This window comes from Ciconia boyciana, chromosome 9 (genome assembly GCF_034638445.1).
Source record: "Ciconia boyciana chromosome 9, ASM3463844v1, whole genome shotgun sequence".
Classification (NCBI taxonomy): domain Eukaryota; kingdom Metazoa; phylum Chordata; class Aves; order Ciconiiformes; family Ciconiidae; genus Ciconia; species Ciconia boyciana.
The window spans coordinates 13,691,949-13,718,057 of record NC_132942.1 but is presented as its reverse complement, the minus strand read 5'-3'; the positions used below and the strand labels follow the sequence as shown (position 1 = coordinate 13,718,057).

Sequence of the window (26,109 nt, the reverse complement as noted above, 5' to 3'; positions counted from 1 at the left end):
CTATTGAAAATCACCCCATCTTGTTTATTTTATTGGATAAATGCATTTGCCCTTTTTATATGTTTCTCGTCAGACCATCTTAGATTTATGAAGCTCCTCTGTTTATTTAGCAGCCGGAGCTTGTGCTATGAACTTTAATCACTGAACAGAAAATGGGCAGTGTTCCCAGTTACAGGAATTGCTAAAAGGAAACTGCTTCATTAGAAAAATCTTGTTAGGCAACTGGGCCAGTGCTGCTGTGGGGTACACCAGGTTCCTTGTGAAGTATTGTTCTTCCTTTCATCCATTGGTAATTCTTTACAAAGTTGTAGAAAACCTTTGTACTGTAGGAAATTGTTAATCTTACAGCTCAGCGGAATAGTTCTTTCAGGAAAAGAAAATGTGCTTCTTTACCAAATTCAACTCTTGTTGGGAGAGAGGGACAGTTTGTCCACCTGAATGCAGGTTTGGGATTCTAGCAATTCCTGAACTCTAGTCCTTGTGCTAAGACTTTTCCTCTGATCTGAAAGAGGTCGTTTGGCTTTTCTGACTCACTGTCTCCTCTGTAATTAGTGAATGGGCAGAACCTGAAGCTTTGTGTGTAATGTATGTTTCATAGGGAATGATTGAAAAAATATTACAAATCTGTGATTTCTGTGGATTATTTTTGCTAACCTGATTTCTTTAGACTGATACGGAAGACAGCCAGCTGGGCAAGGCCCTTCTATAGCATTTTGTGAGCAGAAAAACTCAGAATTGTGTTCTATAAATTTCAGAATTGTGCAAGAGTTGACGTACAGGGAGGTAGGATTGCCCTGCAGAAGTCATAGCAAACATTATATGCAAACTATACACGGCATCCAAATGTCTAGGATAGCAAGACAAGCCACCTGCTTGCTCTAAACTGCTTCTCTACTCTCATTTTTATGTTTTAAACAAACAAATTAAGAAGTTCTACCCAGAGAGTGTTTGACATGGGAAGGATTCATAGTTACGTAGTTGATTTGCTATATTAACATTAGTATCTACTTTGCAGAGCAATAAACACTCAACATGCACCTGCTTAAATACTTTTCAAATAGAAATTGATCTGGATTTTTTTTTTAAATGTGCAGCAACATCAAATTAACTTACAGCAAACCTCTGTTCTTCAGTGGGGTCTTTTATGTCTGTTGTTGAGCAAAAGAAAAAAGGACATGCAGATAAGTAGAGTCAGAAAAAAGAAGAATGAAAAATTCAGGAATGACAAATTAATGTAAGAGAAAAATTATTGCTGTAATACCATTATTTAGTAAGCACCTCACATCTAGCATTAAAGGGATTTAAATAGGTCATGGGAGGAGGTTGGGGGTTCTTTTTTGAATAAAAAGTGGATGCCACTGGGAAATGCACAGAATTTAACTACCTTTAACTTTGCAGGAAGCTGTTGTTTCATGTTGGTTTACACATAAGGATATCAGCCAAGTGCAAGGGTTTGCCGGACAGCATCATGGCTGGCTCTCCTTTACAGAGGCCAGGAAAGCAGGTTAGCAGGAAGTAGCCTTTGGCCTGACTCTGAAGCAATGCTTGGATGTGTGCTCTGAACTGTAGCAAAACACTTTATCTGCTATACCACTGCTCCCCTTCTCATGATAAAAACACTTAATTGAAAGACAGTATTCTTCAGGCAATAGATGAGGGTGATTAAAAACTTAAGCAAAAATGAGACTCTGAGTCATTACAAAAAGCCTTTCACTGTCTGTCTGGTAAAGTAGCATGAGCATTTTCCCTCTTACAGAGCAAGACATAAGATAATTCAATTATACATATTGAAAAAATAATTTCCTCTCAAAGAGAGGAACTGGGCCATTGTTGCCCATGCAGTTTTCCCATTAACTAATTTTAAAGGTTATTGTGCAGTTTTCAGTTTGCTTAGGTGATTAAGGGCGGCTGAAGCATCAATAATTGAAAAGGGAATGTCAAAAAAGGTTTGCTCTTTCCTGAATCATTGCGCACCAGTTTGTTGGTGAAATAGTAATTTATTTTCCTTGAACCCCAAGGCTCTTTTTCCTTTTTTTTTTTTTAATTTAGAAGGTCTTTGTTTCTTATCTTAACTTTTCCATTAAACTTGGGCTCTAGATGCATTTTTTTGCTTAATATTAAGGGATCATTTGTCTGCTATTCTACCTCTTGAAGTTGTTTCTGTGGACTAAGCTCAAGATTTGTAATTGCCTTTTGAGAGTTACAAACCAGAGAGACCTGAAACAAGTGTAGCTGAGATAGCAGTTTGTTTCTTTCAGGTTCTGTATGTTGTTGTTGGAAAGTATCTGAGAAATAGTCACATAGTCAAAACCAATGAATATTTGTTGGTGAAATGTCTAAATTTCTTGAATAAGATACTTTAAAACACCTGTTAGTCAGAACAACTTTCTATCTTTTGCTGTGGAGATTATAGGACTAATGCTAGAATGAAAAAGAACTTTTGCTGTAGTCTCTCTTTATTCCATGTAAAGATTTTATTTGAATGTGATATATGGTGAAGTGATACTATGAAAGTGTCTAAATCATTAATTTCTAGCTGTTGTGCTGTGTCTTTTAAAAAAAACAGAGCAATGTGCCACCACCACCCATTTTACTTTTTTGAAGCCCCACTAACCAGGAGGCCTGCCTTCCTAATGTCACCCATGACATGTTTTTAATGTAACAGGGAAGAACGTGCTTATGTTGAGAAATGCTGGAAAGATGTCCGAGTGGGAGATTTTGTGCAGCTGCAGTGTAACGAGACCATCCCAGCCGATATCCTACTGTTGTACTCCTCTGATCAGAATGGGATCTGTCACTTGGAAACTGCCAATCTCGATGGGGAGACCAACCTTAAACAACGACAAGTCGTGATGGGGTTCTCCAGCCAGGTAAGTCTGCTGAAAATGAAGCCCATGCAGTGCAGGGTTAGTCTGGGCCCATTTGTACACCAGCTCCAGACACGAAGTGCACCAGTTCTGACGGGCTGGTTGTGCTGATACAGCTATGAAAGCACTTTGCTGTTGGAGCTAACGCCCTGTACAGAAAGCAGCAGTTTGTCCCAAAAGATTTTTGTTATTCTGGAACAGGGGTGGCTGTATAAAAAGGAAGATTATCTCAGACAGTAGTTGTTTGCAGGACCCTGCATCAGCAGATGCTTAAGCAAGAACACACAGCACCACCGTTCAGGGCTGCAGCAAGTCTTTCCTATGTGTAAGCCATCTGTACCCCCCAGGTTGTCACGGCACACAGCACATCCCAAAGCAAAGCCACTACTACTGAGTGAATTATTTCTGCATAGAAATTGGAAGACAGCTCATGGCCCCCTTCCAAATTGGCTGGGGGCTTCCTTATGGATTTTGCTTCCCTGTTGCAGCTGACACACCATTGCTCATTTGCTAGGCAGGTACACATATGGCACTTCAACTAGGAATTGTTCTAAGGCACACTAAGTTGTAATGAAATAATGGAGTCTTTTCTAGGAGTATAATAAGCAACTGAATAGGAACACAAGGTAAATTAAAATGCAAAAAGTTAAGTAAAACTGATGTTTGACATCAGTTTGATTGTTAGCAGAGATTCAATCTGAATGCTTAAAATCACCGGGTTTTTTTCATAGGCCATATCACTTCCTTTTTACAAACACTACTGCTATATTCTCTTGACTCATGTTTAATAAACCTGAAGCAAACAAGAAAATATGACTTAGGGACTTGTTACATTTTGTGCTGGTTTTGGCTGGGATAGAGTTAATTTTCTTCATAGAAGCTAGTATGGGGCCATGTTTTAGATTTGTGCTGAAAACAGGGTGGAAAATACAGGGATGTTTTCATTATTACTGAGCAGTGCTTACACAGGGTCAAGGCCTTTTCTGCTCCTCACCCCACCCCACCAGCGAGTAGGCTGGGGGTGCACAAGAAGCTGGGAGGGGACACAGCTGGGACAGCTGACCCCAACTGACCAAAGGGATATCCCACACCATGGGACGTCATGCTCAGCATATAAAGCTGGGGGAAGAAGGAGGAAGGGGCGACATTCGGAGTGATGGCGTTTGTCTTCCCAAGTAACCGTTACACATGATGGAGCCCTGCTTTCCTGGAGATGGCTGAACATCTGCCTGATGATGGGAAGGAGTGAACTCCTTACTTTGCTTTGCTTGCGTGCGCAGCTTTTGCTTTCCCTATTAAACTGCCTTTATCTCAACTCACAAGTTTTCTCACTTTTACTCTTCTGATTCTCTCCCCCATCCCACCTGGGGGGGAGCGAGCACGCAGCTGTGTGGTGCTTGGTTGCTGGCTAGGGTTAAACCACAACATATTTGTAAATATCTTTTCAAACATAGCCGGGCAGTTTTTCAAATAACACAGAACAAGTTTAAGGAGTTGTAGCATATGAAAAGGAATATTTTGTTCCATTGGAATCACTCCAGCAGACAGGAAATCCAAAAACCTGGCAGCTAATTCTAGGAATTACATCCATTTATTTAGCAATTAGTAGCAGTGCCATTAGGAAGAGCTTTTGGGGTTATTGGTGGGTGGGACACAGCTGCCAGTGAGCAACCAGATTTATTAAATAAAAGTACACCATTTCCATGGCTAGTTGTGGTCAGGTACTGTACTCCAGTGTTACTTGCTCTTTGTTCAAATGGAAATCACTTTGCAAGCACAATTAAGGGTTTTCTCAGGTTGTGGATGCCATAGTATAAAGCTTACCTTTTCCAGTGCTTTTCAATGATGATTAGGGAGAATTTTTTTCCTGAGAATCACTGAAAATTTTTAATATGTAGCAATTTAGCAAAAAACAATAAAGTGGCTACTTAAATAGAAAAAATAAAAATGCTGCATTTGTGTCACATAGTCATAGTTTACACATTAGGTTTTGTATTTTTGCTTTTAGAGGAAAACAGAGTGCTCTACTATCACACAAAATGCAAACTTTTGCCTCAGTCATTTATAATATGAGGAAGTCTTTCTTTAAATCAGAAAATCCCTGCATGCCGAATTATGTTTCAGACTGACCATTCATGGTTATTTTCTTCAGACTTTGAGCTGTTGTATAGATAAACTGTATAACCAGAAGTGTTTATACTTATGAAGTCTTGTTACATTGGCAGAGTGGAATGCAGTTCTGACTGTGGTGATAGCCAGTGCTCAGGAAAGTCAGAGCTTAAATAATCAACTATATTGCCCTGTTATTTTAACATATTAGTGTAAACAGCACATTGGCTAAAAAAACTCGTGTGCTAAATATCATATGTACAGGTTTTAGTGTGCCAACTTCTTCCTTGTTCTTTGAGCTTTGTTTAGTCCTGTGATTTATATGCTGCATAAAACTTACTCAGATTTAATTGTGTCTATAAAGTGTGACTCTTTCAGGAGGGAGGAAATACGTATGAACTGGGGTTAGTTCTTTGTTTTAGGATACGCTTAGGAATATTGAATTCACCTACCTGTAAAAGACTGAGAGGAAGGATTTTTTTTTTCCTTTTATGCCATTTTCTAACCTGAATTTTCAAATGTAACATTCTTGTCATCAAAAGAAAAAATTTTGAGAGAAAAATCTTCCTTCTCTACCCCTTTCTAGCTAGAAGCCTATTAGGTTTCTTCATTAGTAATGAGCCCTTCAGGTGCATTTTGCATCTTCCTGTTCTCCTGTTGTACAAATATTTCTAGCACAACCAAATATATACTGATTTTGCTGTTGAGTTTGCTGAGATGAACAAGATTCAGCGGAGGCGAATGATGTCTCTTAAAAGAGATAATATTCAGCCATGGGGGTCAGAAGGTATATAAAATGCCTTTATATTCATCAAGCTTTTATATTTCTTCCAACTTTTTTTTTTTTTAGATCAGATTCACTACTTGCTTGTACTTAGATATTATATATTTTAAAAAAAATATATATATATATGTATAGCTCAGAGAAAAAAAAACAGGAGAGAGAAAATAATGGAAGAATTAAAGTACAGTGAAGAAAAAATTGAGACTTGAGGACTGGCAGTGTAAGGAATTCCTCTTGCAGTCTGGCAAAGTTTTTGTGAATTCCAATGAAGGATTCCCAGGATTTCCAGTTTCTGAAGGAGTCTAATTTCTGGAAGTCTCTCTTGCTGTAGAAAAAGGTAGGGAGGCCCAACAGCAGGCTTGATTTCCAGCTTTCCTAATGGGAGGAGTTTGGATTAAAGTGAATTTCAGTTCTTTCAAAGATTTATGGCACAGCAATAATGATTCTCTTTCACATTTCTCACATCCCATTTTTATTACAGTTTCTTAATCTAAAATCAAAGTCTTGTGTATTTTTTCAGTTAAGAAAATGACCCCACTTATGGCGGTCAAGTACCTCTCATGCTGTCTGCTTTCCAGAGTGCTTCATGCACTCCAAAACCCAAGCCTGTTTCCTTGAACACAGGGGAAATCAAGCAAAATTGTGTGTCTTAGTTCAGCTCCAAGCTCTTTTTGAGTGAGCACTTAGCCTGAAAAGCTCTGTCTTGTTTTGTCTCTCCCAGCAGTTTGAACTTATTCTACTGCCTTCCCTCTTTTGGTTTTTTGTTCATTTTGGGGTTTTTTTCCTATTAGTCTTGCTTTTAGTCTTATTCGCATGTGATACGTTTATTCAAATGTGTGGGCTCTTATTTTATGATTATACTATCCTGGCCAGTAATGTAACTCGTCTAACATATTTCAAAATCCTGATAAATCTTGAAATTATTTTCATCTGAGCTTGCTTTTGGTCGAGGGCTGGTTTTGTTTCATAAATAATTTGAACTATTTGTTACATTCACTTCAAATGAAGACAGATGTTTTCACTAATTGGCATCTGTGATGTTGTGTCCAATACACAACATTTTCTTCATTTAATTTAACCAGTTGTTAACCCAAAAGAGGAAAATCTGAGATCTTTACTCAGCCCCTCCAGAGCTTTGCTTCAGGCTGAATGAGCTAAACTCCCTCTGCCTCTCCCCATAGGGCAAGTGCTCCAGCCCCCAACTATGATGGTGGCCTATATTTAGCTGCTCTTAGCGTTTAGCATTTCAAGTACACATTGGATTTGACACTCATTCTCAGTGTGTTTCCTCTTGCAGAATACTTTGTTTGAACCCGAATTTTTCCAAAACACCATCATCTGTGAAATGCCTAACAATGATCTCAATAAATTCAAAGGGTACATGTAAGTATTTGTTATCCATAAATGCATTTTGTATCTGAACTTTAATATTTCCCTTGGAGGAACTGGATGGAAGAAACATATTTTGCAGAAATTGATGGATGTCACTATTATCTATTCCTGGATTCAGAAGTCACTATAAGATGTAGACTGGAATCTGTGCTTTGAGGCAAGGCAGGACCAAGGCTTGACACTGAATTTGCAGTTGTTTCATACAAACTGTTCTCACAATACTTCACCTCTTTTCAGAATTCAGACATAGGCTTGTTTACATTTGACCTGAGGGTTAGGCTAGGCTAGGTTTTAAATGTAAATCCTTCCTAAAGTTTAAAGATATTCAGCTGCATGGCTTTAGTTTCTTCATACTTACAGCCACAGGTAGAAGGTATCCAGGATCTAACAAACACGTGATTTTCTTCTAACAGCTAGAAAAAGCAAGCAAGTAAGAAAAATCCTAATGAACCAATGTGTTAGACTAGTATAAAAAAAGTGTTTTGTTTCGTTTTTTTTAGTGTAAACCTATGTATGTGAGGAAAAAGCCACATCCTCTGGTCCTTATGTTCTTTCTTCATTAAATAATTCTGGCACAGACATAACAGGGAAATCTATACTAGCAGATTTAAGCCCATTCCCTGGCTATAAGGCCAATTTGTATGGCATGGTTCATTGTCTCGTCCCACTCGGTGGGTTGCAAGAGGGGTGAATCTTTTCGATTCCCCGACGGTTTGTGTACCGACAAAAGCCGATCCCTGCTCAGCAGAGCCGTGTGGTTGGTAGAGTCACGACAATGACTCAGAGGAACAGTCTATCCCACTTCTGGTACCGACAAAGGCCGATGTCTGCTCGGCAGAGCCGCGTGGTCGGTAGAGTCACGACAATGACTCAGAAGAATAGGCTGGCCAGCAACTTTATTAACTGGCGAATTCCACAAACGGACAAACTTAACGAACTGGCGAGCTCAACGAATGAACAAAGGCGATTTGGCAATGGAGCTATTGTCCGGGCAACCCATCACAATTTATCCCAAACTTGCATATATTGGAAAAGTAGAGGAAGAGAGAAGCAAGAAAAGGAAAGGAGAAGAGAGGAGGAAAGAGAAAGAAAAAGTATCACACCACCCTTGGATCCCGCGATAACGATGACAGACATAACAATCCCCCCATCGTGGGCGGGGGGGGGCATGTCTTTTATAAGCTAATCCCCGCCTCCAGGTCCGCCCCTTCAGGACTTACATGGTTCTTGTTCTAGAAAGTTCTCAATCTTCTGTGCAGGCGCTGGGAGAGGGGGGTGGTCACGAGGGGTCTCTCGGGCGGTTGCAAGCCCCTTCCTCAGATCAACTCTGTGTGACCTCCGGCCATACACGGTAAGGTCCGGCGGAACCCGGAACCGCGCACCCTCCGACGCGCTCTCCACGTCCCGCACGTCCCGCTCTTGCTCTCCCCCACGCCGTGCTCGACAGCCTGCTGTCGCCATGCAAATAGCGCCTCAAGTCGCCACAATGTTTGAGACATTAACTCTTTCAGTCTCTCACACTCATGCCCTAAAATTCCCTTACCCTCCAATACAGGGCATCTATTTCCCAAGGCCCTCTTCAGAGCGGTCATTAGTCCACACTGATTCCCACACCACACCAGAGAATTGTCCAAAATACCAAATGCAGGCCCCACATTACACAAATAATTTAACTGTATGAATGTGCCAGCATCCCTATCCATGCCCTGCCTTTGTTAAGTTTATTAATAGCTAAACTAGGAGTTAATGTTTCTGCAAGAATGCAGTGAGAGTGTTCCACATGGAGTAGCTGCAAATGGCCAGACCTTCTGACATGAGTAAACCAAAGGGTTCTCGCCCATTAGCGCTGACTGTGCTTAATCTGGTCTTGAGAATTTATGCCCTGTAAGAATTATGCCTCTAATAGCAATGCCATTTCCCCTCTACTGTGATACCTTGAAAGGGAAAAAGAGGTCAAGTTTGTATTGATCGCCAGCTGTGGTTGCTGGCTTTGAGGACCACTGGGTATAATCTAAATTGAAACAATCCTTCCAATTAACCTGCTGTAAAATGGCACAAGAGCACTGAGATTATAGAAATGTAGGTGGTATGTCACACAAAAACACGCACAAATACACACCCAGGACTGGCTTCAAAATCTTCAATCTCTATTGAAAGTCTGTAACAGAAATCTCTTTTGGAAATGCCTATTATCTCACCTGCTTGGTGGAATATGGAGTTAACTGCCTTTCTCTCCCCACTTCAGGGGTAGGTGAAAGAACTTGCCAGTGAAAATTATTTACTAACAGATGGTGGAGTTTCTGTCTTTGGTCTTTGAGCTATTTTGTAAACACAAATTACTTGGAGCAGGTTACATTTTTCTCCAAGAACCCTTAATAAATTATTGAGGCTCTGTTGCCTTGCTATTAAATGGTAGCAGTACTCTCTGTTAAAAATGATAAGAAAGAACTTAGTGACATCCATCTAACATGCCTGACCACAGCCAGTTCTGCTCAAGGGGATGAAAGAAGGCTGCTATTGAATGACTTCACCAAGGCTGAATCTAGATTCCCAGAAAAACGGGTTTCTGGCATTATTTTTTACAATTTTACCAGCTGTAGGTTGTTGATACCTAAACCTTTTACTTGTATAGTTTGATGTCATGTAATTATGTGCAGCTGCACACAGACATAGGACTGTACTTAGCCCTGAGATAGCACCTAACCTTGCCTTCCATTTAAGTGATGCTGCAGTTTACTGGTAAATGCAATGCTAAATATCAAGTAGAAAGTAGCAAAAGATACATATTCTAGAAAAAAATCTTTTCTTATGCTGATATTTGCATAACGAAACCAGATGAAGTGACTGAAGTGAAAAATCTCAGCTTTGGTAAAGATCTCAGGAGGAGCCTACCAGAGTATATAATAAAAACTGTAAGCAAAAGTAGTTTTATGCTTTCGTTTTCAGAGGCAAGTAACAAATTGCCTGCCTGAGGGAGCACTGACCTTATAATTTCCATTAAGTTTTCATCGGTCTGTTCTGCTAGCAGAAGGATCTGGTGTGCGATGGGACATCTTCAGGCAGGATGAAAAGTCTTCCATCCAGTGTGAGAGTGAGGAAGAGAGCCTCAGCCTGGAGACTGTTCAAGCGAACTGAGGTTCACAAAGATAAGAAGCCCTTTGGTGGCTGACAGACAGACAGAGGCTCTTGCAGGGTGCAGATGTATTCATCTGAACCTCTACCAGCAGGCCGACCCTGCTTAGCTTTCTAAAAGAATTTCATCTGAATGAAGTCACATAATGTATCGTGGCTTCATTTATGAGATACTGAATCTGCCAGATAAGGTACCGAGTGAAAGCCAAACTTGCTTCATATTGACATCATGATACACACACCATGCAAGCAGTCTTTAAGAGATACTTGGACTTCTCTGTAGCTTCTTACTGGAGTCCTTATTGAAGTTGAGTGCAATACAAGCAAAATAGGGCCTTCAGAGTTCCTTGATTTCAACTTGAAACAGACATGCACACAAAAATGTTGTTTAATACTATATTAGAACAGAAAAAGGCATTGCTTTATTTTATTTTCTTTCTTCTAGGGAGCAGCCAAACCATGAACAGATTGGTTTTAACATTGAAAGCCTCTTGCTTCGTGGATGTACAATCAGAAATACTGAAGCTGCAATAGGAATTGTTATATATGCAGGTAAGATGTACTTTCTATCTAGGTAAACATAGAATTTCCCTGTAAATATCCTTAAGTAAATATGTGTAGTCTAATATTGCACCACAATTTGACATTTTGTTTTAAGAACTGATAGTGCATAGGAAAATTACATAACTTTCTGAAGTAAAGGTATTATCCATCTCCAAAGCCAGCAAGTCCTGCACTGGATCTCTGGCAAGTGACACTACCCTTGTGTATGTCAAATATCTTGCTATCTTTCCGATATCTTGCAAAAATATCCAGACAAGTAAAAAATTGCTAAGGTGAGTTTAACTCTCAGCTGTGCAGCTCTGATTATAATACTAATTCCATCTGGCATAAAATCTACATGGCTGCCCTAAGGGAGATCTCACTGGCTCCTCAGGGTAGAAACTGATGCAGCTGAAGATCTACCCAGAGAAAAAACAAAAAACAATCATTACAAAGCCAAGCTGTGCCAGTGCCAGCAACAGGAGGCAGTGAGAACTGCAGCTGGAGGTGACAGAAGAGGCAGCAGCAGCAGCACAGGTCTGTGCTGACACAGACGTAGTGTGTCCATGCAACCATGAATTTCATGCATTAGAGAAATGAACCAAGCAATACAGTGTCAGTGTCCAGATCAAATGCTGCAGTGCCAGGTTCAGCAGTGGGTCAGCTCATCTTTTTCTCAGTATCTTTTATCTCTGGAGTGTTACCACTGCTTTTACTCAGTGAGCATGATTTCTCATTGGCTTTGCCAGCTGTGCCCTCTTCTGCTTCAGATAGACTCTTATCAGCTACCCTCTTTATTTGTAGATTAAGCAAAAGTCAATTTAAACACAACAATTAATCCCATTATTGGTTATTTTTATCTTTCCAGTAATGTCACCCGTTTTGTCTAATCAGCAACAAGGGGTTCAAGGCTGAGCCACCTAAGAGAAAATAGAAGTCACCATCTTTGCAAGAGTCATTTATCTTAGTCTCCACAATCCAGACTATTTTACTTGACAACTGACCGATTTATTTCACTACTGCAGAAGTGGACTCTAAATAACTATAGTCCCATATGTTTCCAAAGTAGCCTTTACTTTGTGGGTCTTTCATAGCCTGTCTCTCTGAGCACCACATGTAAGGATGGTGCCTACCAGACGGAGGAGGAGAGCCAGAGCCAAACTCATCACTCATTTTTTGGAAGTAACTACTGTGTAAAAAACTCTGTAGGGATCATTCCCTTTAGAATTGGAGTAAGTTGTCTTCCCTTCTCCTGTTAGGATTCCGATTTTTCTTCTCTTTAGTCAAGATTTCCCAGTATGTTCCTTTGACCACCAGCACAGATCCTAATGTGGATCTCTATTAATGTTGCTTAAGCTGCTAGTAGCAAAGGTTCGAGTTTTAAAGTCATTCTCAAGATATGTTGTCTTTGATCTGAGTAAGTCTTCAATTCAATTTCCAACTGACATCTTATTGTTAATGTCAGTATAAAAGTTTATTCTTTTTATTCTAAAATGAGACTCACTTGAGCCAGTACCAGCTTAATTTCTAGGGTTCTTTGACATCAATTATACTCTGGCTTTTAATCATGGTCTGTGACCTTTTCTGAACAGTCAAGATCAGTCACATAATAAGATGGCACATTCTCCATTTTTATAACTCTATTACTCCTCAAACTTACTTTCTAATGGAAGCCTTTGTGAAGAGTACAGCCATCACTTAATATGATTGTTTAGCCTGTGCAGTTCTCATCTGACCCAAATATGGTTATACTTTTCATGGCTACCCAAATGGTTCTACACAAAGCAATAGCGCTAATGCACAAAAACCTCATTACAGAGCAACAGCCAACATAGGTTTCTCATTTTGATAGGGACAACACCAAGAATTACACGCTTTTCAAATAATAAAGTACTAGAATGAAGTTTTAGATAAACCCATCAGCATCCACAAATAGAGAAAGAAGGTACTAGTGGGGTGGTAGGTGAGGTGCTGTGTTGCCCAGCATATGAAACTGTGATGATTAGAAGAGAACAAAGTAGCTTATTCCTCTTATTTCTGATACTCTATTTCTTGTAAAGTGATATCTGTGTTACAGATGTGTCCTTTTCCTGTTGGTCAGCTGAAGTGGAAGGGAATGATAGAGCTGATATTTTGAAATAAATTTCTTCCCATTTTCTTCTTGAAACAAATCCATCAACATTTCCTTAAGGAATTTCTGGGAGGGATTAGAGGTTTTTGCCTTGTTTTGTTTTCAACACAAAATATTCTATTAAGCCTGACAAAAAAGAAAAGTGAGGAACAAGATTCACACAGCTGCTGGAGGAACAGAATTGCGGGCAGCAGTACCCTCCTGTGTAACTCAGTGATTAGAGCATTTGTTCACCAAAGGGAAGACTTGGGGTTTGTTCTCAGTTCTGCCTGTATGGGAGTGAACATACGTCTCCTGCTTCACAAGTTGTACCCTGAATACCTGACTATGTGGAACAAGTGGGTATGTATATAGACATGAGTTGGAAAGGAAGGAGCATTGGTAGTATAAGCTGGTCCCACCGACATAGCTCCAGGTTGTGTAAATAATTACATACTCACTGGAACAGGAAGCCAAGAGTCCCAGCTCTTGGGTGAATGTCCTCAACATAAGGCTGGACAGTAATTTTCTCTCTTGCTCTCTGCCTCAGTTAATAACCTTTGATGTAAACCTGGAATGAATCCAGCAGGCATGGTTGAATCACACCTAACTTCCAGTTTTTGGTTCAAATCACTTCCTTAGAGAAAGCCAAAAGTTAGCTTGAAAAACAGTCCCTCTCACACACATCATGCACGTACAAATGAAAACTAAATACAAGTCTTCAGGGTCTGTATTTTCAGGGAAAAGGACTGTAGAAATAAACATAAAAGATACCATTTAATATAGCAACAGATGGTATCCAGATATCCCAACTGTGGAGCCACAGTTTAGATAATATTAATAGAATAGAAAAAGCAATTTCTGCTTCTTGGCTCCTTACAGCACTCGTCTTTTTCCATTACAAATATACCAGCTCAATTCTAATTCAGTAAGTTTTAAGGATTGGGGTTTTTTTTATTTCTTGTCCTACTGTTTTGTTAGCACTTTACAACCACATAGTGAAAAACTAAATAACATTAGTGTCTTTCACTGCTGGATCTGACATGTTGGATTTTATTTAAGTTAATATATGAAATGTGTCTAGTGGCTTTTAAATAGCTGCTGAAAAATATTCAAATGTGGGTTTCAGGAATCTGTATAGCACCTAATCAAGTTGTTTGTAAAATCCAAAATATAACATTACTGTTCTTTTTCCTTTTATTCTCAAGGAGATTTTGCTTTTGAATGTTTATATAAACTTTGTGGTCCTACTGAAGCTGCTGTCTTGCCATGAGCATCCTGCTCTCATTTTGTGAGAGAAATACTTTAAAAAAAAACCCAAAAACCTACAAAATATTACATGAACATGATGACATCCATTTGTGTTTTGAAGGTCATGAAACTAAGGCCATGCTAAATAACAATGGTCCTCGTTACAAGCGCAGCAAGATAGAGCGACGGATGAATATGGATATTTTCTTATGTGTGGGCCTCCTGTTTGTGATGTGTCTTGTTGGAGCTGTAGGTATGAAGCACTGACAAAAATCTTCTTCTGTTTCATTGCTTTGTTTCTAAATGGTCGTTAAAATTGATCTTATAGACAGGAGTGAGATCTGATCTAGAGCTGAGTGCTCTTGGGGTCTTCCCAATAGACAAAAGTAAAATGGTAAATCTGAGAAATTCAGATGGAATAAAACTCATCCATGGCTATAAATGCTTCAGATAAGACCCATCTCCACTGTGGTAAAATATGTGTAAAGCAAGCAAGTGAAAGCCACTGAGTTATTGCATTACAGGAATCAGCACTTGCCAGTTGAGGTGTGCTTCCTGAGTGGATGTTTGTTCCTTGTGTATAACAACAAAAGTAAAATTATGTAGCTCATTTCAGTAACATCTTCCTCTGTTCAGGGTTGATGTCAGCCAGAGCTACCCAATTTATAACCCATGAGCTGCACATGACTAATTCATCCAGTTTACAGTCTCCACAGAATCACAGAATCGTATAGGTTGGAAAAGACCTTCAAGATCATCAAGTCCAACCGTAAACATAACACTACCAAGACCACCACTATACCATGTCCCTAAGCACCTCATCCAAACGGCTTTTAAATACTTCCAGGGATGGCGACTCAACCCCTTCCCTGGGCAGCCTGTTCCAATGCTTGATAACCCTTTCAGTGAAGTAAAATTTCCTAATATCCAGTCTAAACCTCCCCTGGCACAACTTGAGGCCATTTCCTAAATGGCCTAAATGTGAGGCCACAGCTACCTTCCTTCTCAAAAGCCCCTTTACAGCAGGCTGTGAGATGGATTAATTGTTTAGGCAGGAATAGCCTGCATTTTTCTGGGGGCCTTGCAGTGCCTACCTTCACGTGAGCACACTTGGATGTGGTAACTGGGGTTAGCTGACTAGAGTTTACTAGATTGCTAATCTCAAAAACATCACCTTCACTGCATGTAAGCACCTGCTTGCCTTCCAGCTCTGATTGCAATCTGCCCAGGCAGGTCAGGATTAATACGATCTCCTAACCCCGAGGAAAGAGCCAAATTTTAAGCCCACTGACTTTTGAATGGGTTACTGCTTTAAAGAGATAACAGAGGCTTCCATGAGCGCTTTGTGTTCAAAGCCCCTTTTCTTTTTCATCTGTTCCATCTCGGTGATAACTTGCTTAGTGCTACTGCTCTGAATTAGTTCTGTAGCGACAAAGTCAAATTGTGTGTGACCCTGTCAAGTTTTCCTGAACATCCCCTGGAGGCATGTGATGAGACACACCAGCCAGTCATCAGTGTAATACCATTAGAAGTAAGGGCCAACCAAAAAGATGAACAATTGAACTGACTTAATCACTTTTTTAATTTTGCTGCTTCATGTTGCAGTGGGCTTTTTTGGCACAGAAATGGGATTTCAGTTTGACAGCTGAGCTCTGTGTGAGGGAGAGAGAGACTTTCTTTTCATTGTTTCCTGGCTGCTGTTATGTAGATTTAGAGACTTGTCTTTGTCTAGTGTGTAGGGGCCCTTGAGTAATAAAGTCCTTTAATTCAAGGTTTAAAGTGGTCTCACATGAAAAAAAACAGCATTTAAAAGACAACTTATCTGCTCAGGTTAAAAAATAAATAAATAAATAAAAAGTTCATAGTCTACGTGAAACATGCAAAACAGTAACAAGTCCATTAGCTTTCGTCCATTCAAAATGTCCTGTAGCTCTACCATGAGTTGTTGCTTTGCAACCTTGTCTGAATGGAGGGTTCTAGGAAGAAATATCACTGGTGGATTGGTTATCAGTATTTTTCTTGTACACAGTGAGAAATTGGGGTAAGAAGTGGCTTGTAGAGCATAGTTGTCCTTGCTCAGATGTGATCGTGGTCTCTAGCCGCCAGAAAGTATTGCTGAAATAATTTGAATTCCTTTGGCAGCATTTTAGTAGGCAGATGCTGCAAAACAACTGCTTGCTTAGTTGGTGCTAATAGAAGTTTTACCAGAGCTGGATGTGAGAAGTGGGCTAATAGAGGTTTTTGGCAGGTAAAAGGCATCTGGAGCAATGATGCAATGAGGGAAACAGAGTTGTTTGTCCTAGCCCTGTGTGAAGTTTCTGATGCTATAAATTTAGTAACATCCTTGAGCAAAGTTTATTTCAGTAAGGGCAGTATGAAAGGTGGTAAAGTAATTGTGATGGGATGTTGGTAAGTCCTGAACCGGAGGCTTTGTTGTAGTAGCACAATATCTACTGATATTTAAGACACAGGGGAAGAAGCAGTTTTGGGGTATGACTTAATTGAAGGGAACGTAAAAATGAGCTGCCCAGACTGAATTATAGGGGGGTTTGTCAAATCTAACAAAGACAGATGGAAATCAAGAATGGTCAAGAAGGATAAGAAAGATTTCAGTTTGTCTATGTAAAGGTTATAAGTTTTCTTTCTGTTAGAAAGAGGAATGGGAGTCTTCAGCACTGAGGATTTTTGAAGATAGGTGGTAGAGATGGAGTCCTCCAGCAGCAAGAAATAGAGCGAGGAGAGCTCTGAGCAGAGCTAGGAGCCCTGGGGAACACCTGCTGAGGGAGAGGTGAATAAAAATATCCATGACTGCTGATTTCTTACTAGCATATCAATTATGTGCATGTGCTACAGAGCTCTGCAGATACTTTGCATTCTCCAATAGGTTTACAGCATTGCTTGGGGACTGTTGCTTTGGAAATGTTCTTTCTTTTTAATTATCATAGCAGTCCATATCTGCAAATTTCAAAAGCTTTGTCAATCACCTTCTTGCTCAGTGTATTTCAGTATTGTATATCATTCCTACAGGGCATGGCATTTGGACTGGAAACTTCTCAGAGCATCCACCTTATGATGTCCCAGATGAGAGTGGCAATTTTCTGTCTCCAGTTCTTGCTGGCTTCTACATGTTCTTGACAATGATAATCCTGTTGCAGGTAAAAGACAAAAAACTCTGTTACCTCCAAGGAAGAAGCTATTTAAAACTGCATATAATTACTAATGAACAATTAATATTAACTAATAGCTGTGCAGTACCTTCTTAATCCTATTTGAAAATTTTCTAGGAGTGTTTCAAATTATCCAAGTATGAAATAATGTATCTTCTTTTTTTCTTTTTTTTTTTTTAACTGCAGATTTTTCTTTCTTGCTGTTGAAATCCCACAAGGATATAGATAGGAAGGATGTGTATTATATCTTTAAATAACTCCAGAATAACTCCAGAATAGCATATGCAATAAAGAGGATGTTTACAACCAAATGTCAGCTTTTTTTTTTCCTGCCTATGTCCAGAATTCCAAAATGAGGATGCCACTTAATATCTCAAGAAAACAGTGAAACAAAAATTGTCATTTTTGCCAGTGGGCAATAATAACTAGGTATCGTTCAGCTGGTTTAGGAAAGAAGCTGAATTAGAAGTAGGATGCTCATATATCTAAGTCTGATTAAGACTAATTGGGAGAGAATATATTATGGGACAGGGGAAAAAATCACATTTATTTTTCAGATTTCTTGATGTAACTGCTGAGATTTAAGTGAACAGAATTTCTTTAATAAGAATGAAATGTGAAGATAACTTTCAGAGCTGCTCAGAGATTCCTTAGGGGGATTATTCTTCATTACTGAAACAGAATATTTGTGCATCTTAAGAATTCATTATTATTTCAGGGCAGGGAAGCTAGTGGGTGGGAAGTGTTGTGTGCAAAGCAATTGCTTGTGAAACTTTTTTGCATTAAGAGTTAGTCTGTGCTAGTGCATCCTTTCAGAGTTTCAGGAGGGTAAGAGTAAGCATGCTCCTCAATCCAGAAAATGTGCTTTGTAAGAGCATCCTCTGAAAGACCCAGGAATCTTGTCTTAAATTTGCCACTTATTGTCCCTGTTTATCCATTGCTGTTGTGTGCAGGATTTTTTTTCCCCTGAACTATTATTGTTCAGTCCTACACTATGTCTCTAGGAAGAACTGTTTCTCTGAAAATTGTTAGTATACCTGTGCCAGAACATTGCTGACAGAAAGCAATAAGACTTGCCTCACCCCTCACTGAGAACTTCATCTCTTTTTCAGGTTTTAATCCCCATTTCTCTTTATGTGTCCATTGAGTTAGTCAAGTTGGGCCAAGTCTTCTTAATTCACAGTGACATTGACCTGTATGATGAAGAAGCAGATTTGCCCATACAGTGCCGCGCCCTAAATATTACTGAAGATCTTGGACAAATCCAGTATATCTTCTCAGACAAAACAGGGACACTGACAGAAAACAAAATGGTATTCCGACGCTGTACTGTCGATGGAATTGAGTTTTCACATCAGGAAAATGGTGAGAGACACTTTTTTATACTTGCTTTTCTCTCTGAGCAAATAAATGTTATTAATTTAAATATTAATATTTAAATCTACTGAGCCCTCTGACTGAATGTAGAGCTTTGTGGATTCATCTCCATTTTGTGAGGGACGTCTGTTACAGAGATTCACAAAAATGAAGGTGTTTTAAATCATTCAGAAGTCAGATGGAAAAGGTTTTGCCAGTTCCCTCTGCAGGCATCTCAGGCTTTGCCCTGCATTCAATACCCACTCGAGAGTGTAAAGAGAACATTTTCCCTTTCATTTCTAAATGAATGCCAGCCAACCTTTTATAAGCTCACAAACTGAGATTAGTTAGTAATTAAACTCAGTGGGTCCAAAAGTAATTACCATAGTCTTCTGTGTGATCTGAAAGGTACAGCTACACATTTTCTTGAGCCAACCGTAGCTGCAGTCCGTATCTGAAGTCTCTTGCCATTCAGTGGTCTGAATCTGGGGGTTTGACACAGGCCCATTCTTGGTCGCTACTTTCTCTCTCTACATAGTGCGAAGGATTTTTTTAAGCTGGCAAGCAGCTGCCAAAAAGGTGTTTGTGCTCTATGACTGAAAACATTAGCAAATTTATGAATTTCCATATTTCACTCTCCTGTTCCTGTCAACTACAAAGTGCAGCTAAAGAGACGAAGCATTAGCAGAAGTTCGTAAAAGTGACTAACCACCTTGAAAAAGAATTTTTGTTTTCTTGCAGTAATAAACATTGGAGAGTGGGAGTTGCCAGAAACTGGAGTCGATAGTGAAGGTTTTGTGGTGCTGGCTTTTGAGATGTTTTGGCTTTGGTTTAGTTTGTTTCAATTTTTTTAACTAACCAAGGAATTCCTCCTGAGCAATGCAAAAAACAGAACAAGAGGTGAGGTTTCATTTTCTCTTTTTACAGCCAGGCGCCTGGAAACTCACAAAGAGTTGGATTTAGATGATGAGGACTTTGCAAAACTTCAACACTTCACTCTTCCTCCCATGAATATTGAGAGACCAGCCACTTATAAGCAGAGGACCATAAGACCTTTAAGGAGGTGCCAGAGTGCTAGAGCTCATTTTCAGGGGCACACAAGGAACAGGTCACTCGGTCGTTGTGACAGCAACCAGTCTCAAGTGGCATTCAGCAGTACCATTGTGAGTACAAGCAGACTGAGCTAACACATCTTAAGGAGTTCTTCTTTCTGTTGGATTTTGTGATGGGAAGCCAACAGGTCGACAGGAGAAATCCAAGACCTGGTGGAGCTAAGAGAAGGAAGGGGGAGACAAAGCATTGGGGTCCATGCTTAGAGTGTGCAGGTGCAGTCAGGGGGGAGCTAGGTGAGGGTTTGGGAATCTGGGTCCTTGTAGCAAAGACTGCAGCAGAGGAGTGGAGGCATGTCATGGTTTAATGCCAGCTGACAACTAAGATCCACACAGCCACTCACTCACTCCCCCTGGTTGGCATGAGGGAGAGAATCGGAAGGGTAAAGGTGAGAAAACTCATGAGTTGAGATAAAGACAGTTTCATAGGGAAAGCAAAAGCCATGCGCACAAGCAAAGCAAAAGAAGGAATTCGTTCACTCCTTCCCATGGGCAGGCAGATGTTCAGCCATCTCCAGGAAAGCAGGGCTCCATCACATGTAACGGTTACTTGGGAAGACAAATGCCATCACTCCGAACGTCCCCCCCTTCCTTCTTCCCCAGCTTTATATGCTGACCATGACGTCACATAATGTGGGATAGCCCTTTGGTCAGTTGGGGTCAGCTGTCCCAGCCGTGTCCCCTCCCAGCTTCTTGTGCACCCTCAGCCTGCTCGCTGGTGGGGTGGGATGAAAGGCAGAAAAGGCCTTGACTCTGTGTAAGCACTGCTCAGCAACAACTAAAACATCCCTGTATTGTCCACACTGTTTTCAGCACAAATCCAAAACATAGCCCCATACCAGCTACTGTGAAGAAAATTAACTCTATCCCAGCCAAAACCAGCACAGGGTACAAAGGCGAGTTATTGTGATAGTTGCTTGATAGGAGGAGGAGACATGAATTTGGGGTCCAAGGACTGAGGATGTGGTTCCTAACAGCAAGAGGTACTTTGCACAAAGGGGAATGAGCTTTTTGTACTCTTCTGGTACACTAAAATGCCAAGGAAAGTGAGGTGGGGATTCTGGTCTGGTATTGTGCAAGAGGAGCTAGGGCCGTGAATCTGGGGCCTGGCTTAGCAGAAACAGGAGGTACAGGTCCTCCTAGGAGATGATGGTTAGGAAGAGGGTATGGGTTTGAAGTCTGAGTTTGAACATAGCTCAGAAAGCCACAAACTACTTCTGCTACTAGCACTGCAACAAATCGTCTCTGTTAAACACAGTTCAGCCACCCTTGCGCTGTGCATGCAACATTGCCAAGCAGCACTCTCTAGAGCAGTTCTGGGAGTTAGTGTGTCAAAAGGTAAATGTTGCATTTTTAAAGGCAAAAAACCCCCAGCACTTCTCACAAAGACAATACAAATTAAGCCAAAAGGGCTTATCAGAATAAAGTCTTAAACCCCACAAGATGTCAAACTCTGCAAGATGCTGAAGAGCCTTGTCCCCCTTCAGTAGCTAGGTGGCCTCTGCCTCACCTCGAGTACTGACTTGGAAGTACATTTCTTCATTGCAATTCTAGGAAAATCTTAGACTCAGCTGAATTTTAGATCTGAAACTTCCCAAAATCTAACACAACCTAATTAAAGTCAGACTATTCTTTTCTTTTTGAAAATTTTTTAACAGACATTTCAGAAAAGGCTTTTATGGACTCTAGGAGAAGGTCGAACACTTTCAAAATTAGAATTGCAATTAAAATTAAATGCCTGGAAAACTCTTCCAAATTTTGGTTTTTTAAAAGATCTAATAAATACAGAATTCTCAGAACTTTATTTTCTGCAGTTATTCTTCTTGGCAAAGTAGTGTAAGTGCATTATAAGATCCTACTTGCCTCATTCAGTTCCTCTGTCATGTAGTATATATCAGTCAGTACTCCTGCTCTTGGAATGTGGGGGGTCTGTCAGTTGTTATCCTAGCATTTTCCAGCCCAGTCCTCATGGGATGTTGAGAACCTCTCCATGGGTTGTTGAGAATCCATGGGTCATGACTTTTGAGAACCTCTTATGGATCATGACTTTCGAAGTGTGATAAAGGAATTTCATGCCAGTATATTTCCCCAAATATGTTTTTTACTGCCAGGCCTCTTTGCTTTCTTCTATAAACAAACTGCGATGTTATTTTTTTTTTCCCCACTGTAAAAGCAATATCTAAGGAACTAGTATCAAACATCTCCTTTGTAGAGGAAGATTAAGCTGCTGTCATGGAAAAACCAGCCTTAGCTGCTAATAGGCATCACTCTATCTGGGTAAATCATTTAACCTCTATGACAAATATGAGGACATAATAAAAATGGAGACACTGAGGTATTGCCCAGAGGCTGTCCTCTATGTTGATATCCTTCAAATGATGCATAGTAGTATCTTTTTCTACCAGCCAAGCCAATTCCCTATTAATAAAATGGGGATAGTAAAATTTTCTGTGTGTCTCTGGTTCCTGTCCTTTGGAACTTATATCACCTTGCGTGATGCATTTGTACTTTGCGACAAATCTGGAGCATCTTGAGTACTCCAGTTATACAGATAGTATCGTGGGCCTGAGTGTATCTCAGTAGTCAAAGTTCTTAAGAAAAATCCATCTTTGAACAATGTGTGATTGAAGACACAAAGATTGCTATTTAACTTGATTAATTTAAGGCTTGCAGAGCCCTTCTGGATAAATGGCTCTGTTAAAATAAAAGTATTGAAGTATTCAGTGTCAGTCAATGATTGTCACACACAGTCCTCACTATGAAATTGTGAGACTCAGCTTCTTCAGATCAACAAAATGCAAGAGCAAAAAACCCCTGCTTTACATAAAATAAATGTAAAGTCCAAAGGCCAGTAGCTGGCATCGTACAATTTGTTGGTTTTGACTTTTTCCTTAATAAATGCCAAGTTTCCAAGGCTTGATGTGCCAGCCGCATGAAACTATTCATGAAAACTGGTAGCCTCAGGTAACAGTAAAATTGAAGAATTTTGCACTGCTGAGAAGACACAGTGGTTTTTGGGTAAGGGTTAGCACAGCATCTGCTATGAGCACCTGCATGTCAGAACTGTTGCCAAGAAAAGCATTTTAAAGCAAGAGGACCGTTAACATAATAGTATCCTACAAAACGTAAAGAGTTTAATTGGAAAGTAACTGTGCCAAACAAAAGATAACCATTTACAAATGTCAAATGTATATGTGAACAGTTTTTAAAGGAAAATTATCTATGCAGTGATCACCAAATTTACTTACTCTCAGTCAGCCTTACATGAATCAGTGGTAAGCAGGTTGCATATGGTATTTTAAGTGCATTTGTACAGTGGTAATTGATTGTGCGTGCAAATCAGCGTGTTTGAACTTTGTCTCAGTATTCTGAGCAGTTCTGCAATTAGGAAGCTCTGCAGCTACAGAATGTATTTCAGCCTGCCTGTTTGTGAGAGTGTTCTCTGCTTGACAAGTTTTGATGTTTTGCTGAAATCCGAGAAGCTCTTATCAATTAACATGTTCATCTCAGTGCGTCTCTGAGATAGAGATGAGGATGATGGGTTTTTCATGGCATTTGATAAAGTTAATTAAACTGGAGCCTGCAGATCCTAGAAGAATACCTGAATAGCATTGATTGTCTTTTCTGGAGTAAAAGTAATATAGGTGTGATGCAGAGCCCAACTCCTAGGGCTTACCCTCTGGTTTTGTCCCTTCCAATATTTTTGCCCATAATCTTCATGATCCATGGAAGTTTGTGGAGTCTCCTTACATGCAATTTATGCAGTTCATCAGAAATGATGAACCCTTTGTCCAGTTATAGCTTCCAAAAATTCAATGGCAAAGTCTGTTCAGCGGGAAGGAGCTTGACCAGGTCTTGGACAATGGAAAAGCAAATTCCTAGCTTATTGTCAGCAATCATATCACTTGCTACTCTTACTAAACATAAATACAAAGAGATAGACATCTCCTAATTAACAGTTACACTTGGAAGATTAGAGACTGAGCTGAACAGATCTGTTTGAATGCAAATTCAAGCTATTCTGAAAACTTACAGCTGAGATTTGCTGCCAAGTCTATAGTGTTTGTATTGATATCATAAAAATGTGCAAAGTCTGTGTATGTCTTAGGTTTTATGTGGAATGGAAAGAATAACATTGTAGTCTTTACTTCAGAAATCTCCCAGGATAAATATTGTGACTGATTGATTCATTTCATAAACATTTATGAGAAATCTGGAGGGAGACAGACATCACAGAATCACAGACTGGTTGAGGTGGGAAGGGGCCTCTGGAGGTCATCTGGTCCAACCCCCCTGCTCACCTACAGCCACTTACCCAGGACCATGTCCAGACAGCTTTTTAATATCTCCAAGGATGGTGGCTCCACAACCTCTCTGGGCAACCTGTGCCAGTGCTCTGTCACCCTCACAGTAAAAAAGTGTTTCCTGATGTTCAGATGGAACCTCCTGTGTTTCAGTTTGTGCCCATTGCCTCTTGTCCTGTCACTGGACACCACTGAAATAGCGTGGCTCCGTCCTTTTTGCACCTCCATTCAGGTATTTATATACATTAATAAGATCCTCCTTCAGCCTTCTCTTCTCTGAGCTAAACAGTTGTGGTGCTCTCAACCTTTCCTCATATAAGAGACGCTCCAGACCCTTAATCATATTCGTGGCCCTTCGTTGGACTCTCTCCAGTATGTCTATGTCTCTCTTGCACTGGGGAGCCCAGAACTGGACACAGTACTCCAGGTGTGGTCTCATCAGTGCTGAGTAGAGGGGTAGGATCACCTCCATTGACATGTTCACAATACTTTGTCTAATGCAGCCCAGGATACCATTAGCCATCTTTGCTGCAAGGGCACACTACTGGCTCATGTTCAACTCTGTGTCCACCAGGACCCTCAGGTTCTTTTCTACCAAGCTGCTTTCAAGCTGGGTGGCCCCCAGCATATATTGGTGCCTGGGGTTGTTCCTCCCCAGGTGCAGGACGTTGTATTTCTCCTTGCTGAACTTCATGAGGTTCCTGTCAGCGCATTTCTCCAGCCTGTTGAGGTCCCTCTCGATGGCAGCACAACCCTCTGGTGTATCAGACACTCCTCCAGTATTAAACAGGACTGGACCCAGTACCGATCCCTGGGGTACACCGCTAGTCACTGGCCTCCAACTAGACTTTGGACTGCTGATCACCACCCTCTGGGCCGGGCCATTCAACCAGTTTTCAGTCCACCTCACTGCCTGCTTATCCAGCCCATACATCAACAGCTTGTCTGTGAGGATCTTACAGGGGACAGTGTCAAAGGCCTTACTGAAGTGCAGGTAGAAAATATCCTGTTCATGGACTTGTCCATATCTAAAGTATCTAATGCAATTGGAAAAAGAACAGACTTACCTGTTCTTTCACTCCTCCTGTGAAAATAGAAACTGATTTTCCTCCTGCCTGTCTAGCCCTCTGGAGAGACAGCCTTCAGCCTGACTAGAGGACACCATCTCATTTTAGAACCTAGAAGGTGGCATTAGCCAACTTACTAGTTTGTTTGGGTACCTCAAAAGGAGACCTTTCCAGTTATACTTTATTAATTTGGTTCCTTGTGGCTGCTGCAACTTCTCAGAGGGAAAAATAAAATAATGTATTATAAAACAACAGAGCTATGGTTGACAGAAGGACTTAAGGGAACTTTAAAAGAGTAGGAAAAATATAAAACGATAAGCAAATTTGGAACAAGATAGAGCATTAACATTTACGCTGTCTACCTTTAGGTGTTTGTATGTATGAATTAAGATTGTGACAGCACATTTCCTTTTGGATTTAATAATTCCAATAAATAGTGCCTTGCTATTAGAGGCATTTCATGAAGATTTCAATTGTCCTATTGTCATCAGGTTTTAGTGCCATAAAGTAGAAGAAATGCTATCAAATTAATGAGGAAATCTTAAAACCTGAATGGCACTAGCCATTTTATAACATCAGCATTTTCACTAACAAAATTGCTAACATTGAAAAGGTGGTACATTTAACTGATCATCATCATTAGTGCTGTTTTATTTCATTTTGGGTTTTTTTGTTTGTTTGCTTTTATATATGTTCAGGCTAGTCAATGAACAGACTTGTTTGTCTGGATTTTTATCTCCTGAAGTTCCATAAGGCTGGAAATTCAGGTCAGCCCTGTTTCCACTGAATGTGAGAAAGAAAATGAAAAAAACTTTTCTGATAAATATTGATTTTTGTATTTTTTTTTGTTTTTAAAACCTGTCTCTGAGGCCATAAATGACCTGGCAATTTTCTGTTTTTCCAGAGGAAATTTTTGAG

General features: G+C 40.1%; 1 protein-coding gene across 1 annotated transcript in view; it reads left to right on the top strand.

Annotated features, from left to right (window-relative positions):
- ATP10B (ATPase phospholipid transporting 10B (putative)) overlaps positions 1 to 26,109 on the top strand; it is a 54,571-nt gene that overhangs the window by 8,324 nt on the left and 20,138 nt on the right. The window contains exons 2-8 of the mRNA XM_072872286.1: positions 2,666 to 2,870; positions 7,058 to 7,143; positions 10,730 to 10,836; positions 14,310 to 14,441; positions 17,216 to 17,343; positions 18,468 to 18,720; positions 19,639 to 19,874. Coding sequence (XP_072728387.1) covers positions 2,666 to 2,870; positions 7,058 to 7,143; positions 10,730 to 10,836; positions 14,310 to 14,441; positions 17,216 to 17,343; positions 18,468 to 18,720; positions 19,639 to 19,874 — 1,147 coding nt within the window. The remainder of the gene's footprint in view (positions 1 to 2,665; positions 2,871 to 7,057; positions 7,144 to 10,729; positions 10,837 to 14,309; positions 14,442 to 17,215; positions 17,344 to 18,467; positions 18,721 to 19,638; positions 19,875 to 26,109) is intronic.